Source organism: Suricata suricatta, chromosome 10, assembly GCF_006229205.1.
Source record: "Suricata suricatta isolate VVHF042 chromosome 10, meerkat_22Aug2017_6uvM2_HiC, whole genome shotgun sequence".
Classification (NCBI taxonomy): Eukaryota; Metazoa; Chordata; class Mammalia; order Carnivora; family Herpestidae; genus Suricata; species Suricata suricatta.
In genome coordinates, this window is record NC_043709.1 from 96,306,762 (window position 1) to 96,318,575 (window position 11,814).

General features: G+C 44.0%; 1 protein-coding gene across 1 annotated transcript; it reads left to right on the forward strand.

Annotated features, from left to right (window-relative positions):
- Nucleotides 1–8,263: 8,263 nt before the first annotated feature.
- Nucleotides 8,264–11,521, forward strand: LOC115305578 (developmental pluripotency-associated protein 3-like). The gene is made up of 3 exons (XM_029955827.1): nt 8,264–8,379; nt 10,311–10,573; nt 11,411–11,521. Exons 1-3 carry the CDS (start codon nt 8,295–8,297, stop codon nt 11,519–11,521), a joined length of 459 nt encoding a protein of 152 aa, XP_029811687.1. The 5' UTR covers nt 8,264–8,294.
- The last annotated feature ends 293 nt before the right edge of the window (nt 11,522–11,814 follow it).

Here is an 11,814-nt window from a genome sequence, read left to right on the forward strand (position 1 = left end):
GTGTCTGATTCTTGATTTTGGCTCGGGTCATGATCTCAGGGTTCCTGAGTTCAAGCCTTGAGTTAGGCTCTGCGCTCAGAGCACAGAGCCTGCTTGGGATTCTGTCTCCCTTTCTCTCTCTGCCTCTCCCCTCCTCATGTTTTCGCCTCCCCCCTCAAAACAAATAAACATAAATGAAAAAAAGAGTCGAACACCTAACTGACTGAGCCACCCAACCAGGCACCCCTCAATTTACTGACGTTAGAATTCTGCAATATTTGCATTCCCTGAGTCCTCATGCTTCTTCTTGCAGCCAATAAATTAAATGGAACAAAGGTGAATTGAAATCAGAAAAGTTTTAAATTATATAGCGAGTTTATAAAATGATGAAAATGACATGGGAAACAACAAAGCCGAAGGGAAAAGACAAGGGGATCACAGAAACTGTACTATGGGAAGCTGAAAAGCATTGGTGTCCAATCTTCCTGCCCTGTTGTTCGTGTGGGAAAAGGGATAGGAGCTTAGTACCAGGGCTGAGGCCCTCCGCCAGCATTTGAGGAGCATGAGGCTGGTGAAAGCAAAGTAAATAACTATCAGGGTGAACTGTATCCTCAGAACTCCTTTGCCCCTCCCAAATCAGACACCCTCTTTAACAAGTGAACAGTTCTTCAAGGGGAGACAAATGAAAGACCAGGAGACTTGGAGTCTGGGTTTCTTTTCTCAAATAGAGAAGCCAAAGGGGCACCTGGGTGGCTCAGTCCTTCTGCTTAGGTCATCATCATCTACAGGTTTCCTGAGTTCCAGTCCCACATCAGGCTCTCTGCTGTCAGTGCAGAGCCCCCTTCAGATGCTCTGTCTCCCTCTCTCTCTGCCCCTTCCCCATTCACATTCTGTCTCAGAAATAAAATAAGCATTTAAAAATAAATAAATAAATAAATAAAAATAAAAAAGACAAGCCAAGGCAGAAAGTTAATGAAATAGGGGCAAAGACACAGACATTCCTTTGATCTCTGGACTGGGTTTCCAACGCTGAAATAGAAAGTTTCACTCCGGGCTGTGCCTCACCAACATTACCTAGTGTGTGTTCTACGGAACCTTACAAAACAAAGACAAGTCTTTTCCTGAAATCTCACCTTTCAGCAAACTTGGGAATGCTGACAATATTTGCTACTCTCCTCTGATCGGCCTAATTGACTAGTTCACCAGTACCTCCCTGGTTCCAGTATCTTCATTCAAACCACAAATGTTGGGCAGCCTGAGCTCTTCCCTTCAGAACCCTGTCCGGCATGCCGCTGGGTCCCGCAGGCTCTCATATTGTAAAGTCATTAAACGCTTTCCACGAAGCTGTTCAATAACTGCTAATCGAACCCTCTCAGTATTGATTCTTCACTGTGCAATTTCAAGAACTAAGGCAGATGCTCCGAAAGGAAGGCAAGTGCGGGTGGGGATGGGGGGGTGGGGGTGCGGGGAGAGAAGTGCAGTTCCGCGCGCAGGCTCGTGGGGCGCCTGGACCACTGGTACCCAGACCCTTGCAGGTCCGGGGCGCCAGGCAGCTCGTCCCCACCCCACGCTTCGGGCCCGAGTCCAGGGCAGATGGTGTTGGACGCGGTGGAAACACTTCTCGACCCAAGGTGCAGTTAAGAACTGAGTGAGTGCAAAGGGGGGCAACACCTGCGGGATTTGGAGGCGGGGGTGGGGCACTCAGGTGAGCCAGGAAGGGGTGGGGGTCCTCCTGAAGGGGAGGCCCGCCCCCGCAGACAGGAGCCCAAAGCAGTGGAGGGAGTTCATTCATTGTGTTTAGGAGAATTTCAAAAGCAACAATCTTCCCCTTTCCTTTATCATGCTTGACCTCTCTTTGGAGTACTTTTCACTACCCACCCTGTACTTTGGATCTATAGTTTGTCCTCTCTACCTCCCAGAATATTTGCTCCCTGAGGGCAAACAGTATATTTTGCCTGGGGCTCTGTTGCCTGGCCCCAAACCAACCTGGAACAAGTGAATGGAAAACATTTTTAAGCTGGAGAACCCACCTGGAGGGAAAAGATGGGCTCAACAGATAAAAAGTAGAGCCAAGATTCCAACACCATCCGTTTATACCCCTGAGGAAGATTAGAATTCCAAATTCCACTCGTCTGACCTTAAAGACTTTCCTCTTACTCCAGCCTTCAGTTGATTAAGCCATTGCACTGTTTTTTTTTTTTATGTCAAAGGATTTATTTATTTTACAATAGAAAAATATACCTTTGAACGAGCCAAATTCAAAGTGAGAAGGACACAACTTTCAGTTCTGGATAATGCATCTGTTATTTGTGCTGCGGAAGCAAGCACGCCATTGCACTGTTTAACATTCCACTTTGCGGAAATGAGTCCAGGGATTGGAGGATTCTGGACTGTTAAAAGATGAATGAATGGGGTGCCTGGATGGCTCAGTTGGTTAAGTGTTAGACTTTGGCTCAGGTCATGATCTAACGCTTTGTGGGTTCGAGCCCTGTGTTGGGCTCTGTGCTGACAGCTCAGAGCCTGGAACCTCCTTATGATTCTGTGTCTCTCCCTCTCTCTGCCCCTCCCATGCTCATGGTCTGTCTCTCCATAATAAAAACATTAAAAAAAATTTTTTAAAGATGAATTTATGCAGCCAGACCGGTGGGGCAGCGGCTGGGGACGCAGCTGTGGGGCAATAGTGGCGGCAGGTGCCAGGCCAGGCTTGGGCTGCTGACCTCTGGCGCCTGAAGGAAGGACCAGCGCTTGGCCCTGCCTGCCTGACTCCAGGACTCAGGCGCGACCTCCACAAGGTTTGTGGCCGAGGGGCAGCTGGTGTCTGGCACCTGGAGCCAGGCACAGTAGGTCGTTGTGGCCCCAAGTTTGACATTGATATGCTGGTGTCACTTTTGAAGCTAGAAAATGCAAGAGACGTTTGTGTGGTTAAGGTTCCTGAGTAAGTGAAATACAGATTCCTTTGCGAATCGTGGTGGAACTTGCTTGCCCCAGATGCTCACATGCCATCGCCTACTATGTGGCAAAAATGTAAAACACTGGAGACAGAAGGGAAAGACGATGATGACTGGCTCTGTGTGGACTTTGGCAGCATGGTGATTCACTGGATGCCTCCAGAAAACGGAAACCTGTGAATTAGAGAAATTACAGGCCCTCCGTTCTTAGGATGACCACTTAGCTCGGAGAGCACTTGAGATGTTACCTGAAGGCTTCATTCTTGGGATGAAAGATGATGCTTCATCCCTGGCTCCAGTGGAATTCCAAAGTGAATAAAATCATATGAACTGCTTTAGTAAACAGACAAACAACCCCATGAATTTATGCCTGGGTCTATCAGATTATCTAACTAGCTGATCAGGTGATCCCTGAGTGACTGGGTTAAGATTCCATTTCTAGGAGAGCCAAACTGTAATTAATTCTTGGTTTGGTGATGTGGGGCTTAGCAAAGGGATTCCATCTGGGGACTGTTACTTAGTTTTTAACAATGCAATGTTGACATAGTTTAACAATGTGGCTCCCCCTTACAGATTTTTCCTTTGCCTTCCTGTTTTGCCCCCACAGGGACCCATTAGATTTACTTAATTAGATTTTTCCTTCGAGGCACCTGGGTGGTTCAGTTGGTTAAACCTTCCGCTGTCAGCACAGAGCCTGCTTCAGATCCTCTGTCCCCTCCCTTACCCCCCAACCTATCCCCAGCTTGCACCCTTTCTCTCAAAAGTAAATAAACATTTAAAAAATTATATTCCCCCTTCAAGGGGTGGAAATTAATACATAGAATCTGAAATTTCCTCTTATCAAAGGGGAGTAAAGGGGGTTACTTGGCCAGGCTGTCTTCCTGTTAGTTTTCTTCCCTGATCTTGCATGAATACTCTAGTTCAAGGGAAACTATTACGGTGAGTCCATGGAGCTCTAGCCACAGCTTGAAGTTTCCTTCTAGATCTGAGTCTGAAAAGAAAGGTGACATTCAGGGCTTCCAAATGGCCTTAAGTGGATCTGAATTTCTTTTCATTAGAGCCAGTAAAATGGTAGGTGGAACTGACCTGGAAGGTCAATGCTTACCTCCTTTCAACCTATCAACTAAACCTATCTAGCAGTCCATTTAAAAATAAATGAACCATTGACTGAGAGAATTAGGTGGGTGGGTATTGAAATTGAATTAAAACGGATGTGCTTCCAATTTAACTCTTTCACACAAACTACAGCTTCTTCAATTTTATTGGAAATTTTTAAAAGCCTATCTTATATAGCAGGATCTCTTCGAGATTGCATAAAAATCTCCCTGCTTTGCAAGCTAGGCCTGCGTGTTGTAGGACAGAAGGAAGAATAGTGGCCGTCTTCCCCAACGCACAGAAAAGTTTGAGCTCATTGGGACTGTTTCCTTAAAGGTTTTCCTATCTACCACTTTGTCCACCTCCCGTGTCCCTCCTTTGTCTGCTACTGAGGGTACTGGAGAACAACAGGAAGAGCCAAGTACAAAGCACGAAGGTACTTGAAGAGGAAATCACGTGCCAACTAGTACATAAGTTCTTTAGTTCTGATGCACAAAATAGTGATCATAGCCAATAATACTGTATTATAAACGTCAAAGTTGCTAAGAGACTAGATTTTTTTTAATGTTTAGTTTTGAGAGAGAGCAGGGGAGGAGCAGAGAGAGACATAGAATTCAAAGCTGGCTCCAGGCTCCAAACTGCCAGCACAGAGCCCAACACAGGGCTGGAATTCACAAACGACGAGATCATGACCTGAGCCAGTCAGCACCCAATTTGTCTCCTTATTTCAAAATAGCAAGCGTATAGTGATACTTATTTATTTTTATTTTTTAGTGTTAGGCATTATTACTGAATTCCACACAGATTTAGCTCTTTCTTTTCCCATACCTCACACTCATGTATTTCCAATCTCCTCTTTCTTCTGATTAGGTTATTTTCTGTTTTAGTTAGATCAACATTCCTGTTAAAAGGTACAACATGCATTTGAAGTGTTATTTGACAATATACAAAGCTGCAATCGAGGGAAAGAAGAAGTAGGATGGATGAGGGGTGCCTGGGTATCTCAGTCATTTGAGCATCTGACTTCAGCTCAGGTCATTGTCTCGAGATTTATGGGTTTAGGCCCCACGTTGGGCTCTGTGCTGATGGCTCAGAGCCTAGAACCTGTTTCAGATTCTGTCTGCCCCTCCCCTGCTTGCTCACCCTCTCTCTCTCAAAAATAAAACATTAAAAATAAATTAAAAAAAAGAAATAGGATGGTGACATTTTAGAGAAACTGATTATCTGAAAATATTCCACACTTGCTTAGTCATTTGACTAATGCAGAATTCTAGGTTGGAAAGCATTTTCCTTCAGAATTTGGAAGGGATTTCTCCACTCTCCTCTAGCATTTGGTGTTGCTGAAAAATCTGAAGGCATGATACTTCCTGATTTTAAATTTTCATTTTCTTATATTTCCTCTCCTATTTTACATCTGTTTGTGGCTCTACTTTACTTATTAAGGGAATTTCTTTGATTTTATCTTCAACCCATTTTTTGGGGGGTTTCTAACATCAAATTTCTGACTTCTAGGTATTCTTTTTTTGCTGTTTTCCTTCTTTAAAAAGGGCACCCTTTTTCTGTTATATAACATTATATATTATATGATTTCTTTCTTTTAAAAAATTCATTTTTAAGTCTCTATACCCAGTGTCGGGCTTGATCTCATGACCTAGATATCAAGGGTCACCTGCTCTTCTACGAAGCGAGTCACATGCCCCTGTTATAGGATTTCTTATCTCTGGAGAATTGAGGGATAGTTTCCTTGATATATTCTTTTACAGTCTTTTTTCACCCCAAGTTGCTTTAGTCTGTTTGGCTTTTTACCTCATTTTTCATACTATAAAGAATGTGTCATAATTTTGAAAGACTTTTTAAAAATTTTTTATGTTTTTTTATTATTGAGACAGAAACAGAGCATGAGTGGGGGAGGGGCAGAGACAGAGGGAAACACAGAATCTGAAGCAGGCTCCAGGCTCTGAGCTGTCAGCACAGAACCTGATGTGGGGCTCAAACTCATGAACCATGAGATCATGACTTGAGCTGAAGTTGGCCGCTTAACCAACTGAGCTACCCAGGTGCTGTGAAAGATGTTTTTTTAATGTTTATTTTTGAGAGAGAGAGACAGAGAACGAACAAGGGAGGGGCAGAGAGAGGGAGACACAGAATGCAAAGCAGGCTTCAGGCCCTGAGCTGTCAGCACAGAGTCCCATGTGGGACTCAGAACTTACCAACCTCAAGATCATGACCTGAGCCAGTCAGTTGCTTAACCAACTTAGCCACCCAGGTAACTCCCTGAAAGATTTTTTAAATCTGGGGGTGCCTGGGTGGGTCAGTTGGGTAAGATGTTTTCTTGGTTTTGGCTCAGGTCATGATCTCAGGGTTTGTGAGTTTCAGTCCCATATTAGGTTCAGCACTGACAGTGGGGAGCCTGCTTGGGATTCTCTCTCCTCTCTCCTGCTCACTCAGGCTCATGCTCTCTCTCTCATAAATAAATAAATAAATATGATCTTTTAAAAAATCTAATCATTTAAAGCATATTTTAGGAGTGTTTCCCCAACTATCCAGTCTCTCCATATTTTTACCTTCTGTTGCTTTCATTTCATCTTCTGTCATGTTGAAGCAAACTGAATCTCTACACCCACACCTTCTGGTAGCTATAGCTCTCTCCCCTTTGTCCTAAACCTGGATTTCCTGAGAGTCTCTGCCAGCCTTTTTCATTGTCTCCTTAATCTTATACCTCCTATAATCTGATTTTTGTCCTCACTTCTCCCAACGGAATTTTGAGAGACTGCGGTGGGACAGGGCAAGGGAGCGAATAGCTGAGAATAGACAACAGGAGTGGAGAGTTAAGGATGCCATGAAGCAGAATCACTTGGGAGGCCAGCTACATCGCTGACGGCTGGGCCGCAGACTTTCATTCAGTAGATGTGGGTTGGAGCTCGGGGTTTTCTAATCAGATCTAACAAGTTACCAAGTGCCGTTGATGCTGGCTATCTGGAGGCCACACTCTTCCAGAAAACACTTGAATAAAGTATTGTGACCTACCATGTATTTAGGGCTGTTCCTCATCTCCTATAAAAATATTTCTTGATCAGAACTATGACTTGCTTTTTACTAAAAACAAGCAAGAGTGCGTTTGAGTATTTTTCTCATGATTTCCAGCTATAAGGGAGTTGCGGGGGCTACATACAGAGTAGATGGGGGGAAAGGAGGGCGGGGACTCTCTCCCAGCTCCTGCCGAAAATCAGCAGTTCATATTGGTGTCCTTTGCCAGAGTTTTAGCACAAGTATGGACGCCGGGCCGGGGCGATATTTATAAAGTTCGTTAATTTCAGCTGCTTACAAATGTTAACCGCAATTCAACTAATAGTCTATAAAACAAACAAAAGTTACAGAGGCATCCTTTTTGGGTGGCTCTGTCGGGTGAATGCCTGACTTTGGCTCAAGTCACGACCTGATGGCTCCTGGAGGTCGAGCCCCACGTCGGGCTTGCTGTTGTGTCAGCACAGAGTTCTAGAACCTCTAGTTTCCCCAGCCCCGCCCCTTCTGGCGGCGTGGTGGCACTCGCTTTCTCAAAAATAAATAAACTTTTTTTTTTGTTTATTTTATTAAATAAACATTTTTTAAAAAGTGATCCAAAATACACACCCATAAAAGATCAAGCTATTAAAGTGTTTATAAGACTTTATTTCTCCTCTACTTTCCCTTACCAGCAACCACAGGTTTAAGATATGAGGCAAGAAAAACTTTAAGGAAACTTCCTCAGTTTAATTGGGAATTAATCAGCAGTTGGGAGGAAAGCCACCTTTCATCTCAGCAGGAGAATACCTTAAAGCCCAGTTCACAAACCAGGAGCCATCTCCAGAAGTAGCTTGAAAAAAAAAAAACCATCTGATTTTTAAGGCAACTGTTAGGGAGACACAACCATAGGCTCTTGTAAAAATTTCAAGCCTCCGTGACAGAGTATGATTGTTTTAATGCAGAGCAGATGAAGACTTAACCTGTTAGTCGATTACTAGGACCACGTCCACTCACCTACCCCTTTAACATTAGCATTTACATTAAAATAGGCTCGCTGATTGGCTTAGCAGTCGTTTTAAAAGGAAACCGGACTTAAGCTTTGAGGATTGTTCTTTCTCTAGCCAGAGTTTGTCCAAGTCTCGGTTTTCCTCACTCCTTCTGGGCTATCTTGGTTTTTACGGCTACTTTGCAGCTAGTTGAGTTTTGAGCATCTCCTTCTACTGGAACCCAAAGATCTAGAAGGAGCTTCTGTCTGTGACTAGGCTTCAGATGGATTCACCAACGAAGCTTTACCCATCCTGTGGCCCGGAACCTTCTCAGATGGCCAGTGAAGAAAATTCCCAGGGAGCCTCAGGTAACCCAGATGGTGTCCTTCCTGAAGACAGGAATGTAAAGAAGTAAACCTTCCAGGCAGGAGGGCCACTTGCGTATGTAGGTCCCTCTAGTGAAGAAACCAGCGGGGAAAGCCTAAGAGAAGCTGGGGAGGGGGTGTTGAGAACTGCGGTGCTTGCTTAGTGTGCTCTGGAATAATCTTCGCCCAGTTTCTGGGGAAGAGCAATCCAGAATTTTCCTAGGCGCCGGCTTAAAAAATGTCTGCCCATCAGCAATATGTGTTGGGGATGGTAAAAAGGAAGAAACCATGAAAAGCCTAAACTCCAACTTAACCTAAAGGTTTTCTTAATCTCACCAACATTTTCTGGATTGGTTTTCCAGCTAGATTTACCCTTTAGGAATGTTCTCAACAGGGAAACGGCTTTTCAGAGGAAATTGAAGGAGGGGTGGGGTCCATTGATAAAAGCCAGTGAGTAATGTAAATTAGCAGGATTGCTGTGGAAGGCTTTCTTAGGGACACTGCTCCAGGGATATTGCTAATTAGGTCCTCCTGCTTCTTCCCGTAGCAGAACTTTCTTGGAGCCCCACCCTATCCCAGGTTTGACCTTGGAGAACCTTTCACTTGCATTTGAAACCTTATCACCCTAATGGTGGGGCTCAAGGTGTAGGAAGGTGGTGATAGGTGGGCCCCAGCCATTCCTCCTTGGACAGCTGGGAAGCTGGATGGGAAACTTGACATCTTCTATTCTGCTACTGTCAACATCCCCAGCGAGCACTGCTCTCCCCTCCACCGCCACCAGACCACCACCCCACGCTGCGTCTTTGAGGAAGAAACCTGGGTGAACATTTACAAGAAAAGGGGGAAATTAATGAAGGGGACGTCTGTATGATATATTCAATCAGATCAATCTTTGCTTTTCCTCGAATCTGCTAGTCCCTGATGCTGCACAACTAGGAATCTTTATTTACAAGTACACAAGCCCTTAGAAGTCCAGTGGATCCTGACTTTTTAATGTTTTTCCACACAGGGAAAAATAATGTTAACTGCCTTACATAAGATAGGAGTGCGTATGGTTTGGATGGAAAGAGGCAAGTGAGTGGCTGACTACCCAAAATAAATGAATTGGAGTGGAGAGATTTAATACCATGAAAAGACTGGGTAGGAGTGAAGAGGGGAACAGCCAGTTTGGCTTCCTCGTTCTTCTTAAGGAGAGACTATTAATATTTTAGGTTACTCTATTTCACCAGTGAGTATTTTCACCTACTCACCCTCCCCTAGGAAAATGTTGAGGTTTCTTTATAATTGTTATCAAGCTGACCTGCTGAAAGTTGTTTACTAATTTTGATTTGCGTTAATGGTTGGCTCCCCCTCCCCATCCCGCTTCTGTTAAAACTTCTCACACCTGAAAGTGGGCAAACTGCCAATACCGGATTTCTGTCCCCTATTTTCCCAGTTGGAATCATGTATATAAGATATCTTTTGACACCATGGGGGAGGGGGAGGAAATATAACCTTTAGAGCTGCGAATAAGAGGAAGAAGAGGGGGAAGTTCTTCTGAGAATGTACCGTTTCCCTTCATAGTGGATTCTTAACTTGTTTTTAAACTTTAAGTTCATTTATTTCAAGAGAAGCAGTGAGCGGTGGAGGGGCAGAGAGGGAGAGAGAATCCCAAGCAGGCTCCCCACTGTTAGCACAGAGCCCGATGGGGAGACTCAAACCCCAGGGAACTTGAGTTCATGACCTTAACTAACTGAGCTACCCAGGTGCCCCCTATCCTAAGCATATTTTCAAATGTATGCTCTCACCATGTGATGTGCAGTGTGATTTTTTTCACCCTGAAAACCTCTCGGCCATCCTTAACCTTTTTAAGAGAAGATATTCTTTGAGCAAGAGACCAGTGATTTCTGGATATTGCAGTTCAGCCTAATGGACCTTACCCTTTTTTCTTTCAGCTGCCTCTCGAACTATCTCTGAAATATTAGTGAAGAACCTTCGTGAGTTGACTCTCGACCCTACCATCAAACTCCCTTCCCCTCTCCCAGAATATCCATCCCAAGAGGAGAGGGAGAAGAAGAAACCACAGGGACTTGTGGACCGAATACTCAGCAACAGGAGGAGGACTGGAGTCAGGACGGTATTAAGTGCAAGGAAAGAAAGGATGGAAAGGCTAATGTGGTTGGTTATAAACCATCGATACTTCAAACAGCCTTCCAAGGTTCGTGTGATCTGGGTAGAAAAAGGCACTGCCCGAGTCTGGGCACTTGGCATCCATTAAGATGTTAAGCGTGACAGCAGCAGTCACTCATGAATGCAGGATGTGAATGACATTTGTGTTTAAGATTCTCCAACTTTGGGAGCACCTGGAAGGCTCAGTGGGTAACACATTTTGACTTTTGATTGCAGGTCAGGTCCTGAGATGAGCCCTGCATTGGGCTCTGCTGACCAGCCTGCTTGTGATTCTACTTCTCTCTGCCCCTCAGCAACTCTCAAAAACTGACTTACAGTAGATGTAAAATGTACTCTGGAGTCACGTCACTTGCCCTCTTACTGCAGAGTCCAGGAGGCGTTAACATTGAAGGCATTCACAGCACGATCCTAGAATATATTTTTGACAATCAGTTGTTATCATTACAGAATGACCCACAATTTGGCATTCTTTAGTACCCGTACATTTCAGTCCTGCCTCCTCTTTGCCCCACAAGTGTATTTCAAAAGCTATTCTATTTTTTTATTTTTTATTAAAATGTTTTTCATTGTTTATTATTGAGACAGAGCATGAGTGGAAGAGAGGCAGAGAGAGGTAGACACAGAATCTGAGGCAGGCTCCAGGCTCTGAGCTGTCAGCACAGAGCCAGACTCGAACCCATGAACTGAGATCATGACCTGAGCCAAAGTTGGATGCTTAACTGACTTAGCCACCCAGGCGCCCCTCAAAGACTATTCTAATAACCAGTCCTAGATTTGAGGGTTGTTAGTTAGTTCATCATGGTACAGTTAATCCAAGTTAATCCATTTTATTTAAATTAATACAATTCTTTTTTTTTCCCCCCAGGATGAACCAAGAGTGGAAAGGTTTAGATGTAGATGTCACTATTGCCTGTATCATAAAGATCCTTCTGAAGATACCGAAACGGAGATTGGTTATGACATGGAGTCGTTATGAACATAAACCTTATTCTACTGTTTTTCTTGCTAGTAATTTTAGCATTAGGATGCAAGCAGCTTGGGAGAGCAGTTCTGTTAAGACAAACTGTATAATATTTTGATAATCTAGGATATTAGTTCTGTATTTTCTACCTTGATAGATAGCCATAATTTGTGAGGAATCCTGGAGTTTGCATTTGAATGACTTCAGTTTACTTTAGTTCCGCTTCTTGATATGACCCAAGGAAGCACTAGGAGGTTTTGTGTGTTGAGAAGCCTGAAGTTATTAGGATAGGTTAACCTGACATGGGG

What these genes read in the sequence shown, in the direction of transcription:
- LOC115305578 (XM_029955827.1), top strand. Translation starts at nt 8,295, where the DNA reads ATGGATTCACCAACGAAGCTTTACCCATCCTGTGGCCCGGAACCTTCT. An exon ending in AAATTCCCAGGGAGCCTCAG is followed by an intron (nt 8,380 to 10,310) that starts GTAACCCAGATG and finishes TTTTTCTTTCAG; the next exon opens with CTGCCTCTCGAACTATCTCT. An exon ending in ACTTCAAACAGCCTTCCAAG is followed by an intron (nt 10,574 to 11,410) that starts GTTCGTGTGATC and finishes TTTTCCCCCCAG; the next exon opens with GATGAACCAAGAGTGGAAAG.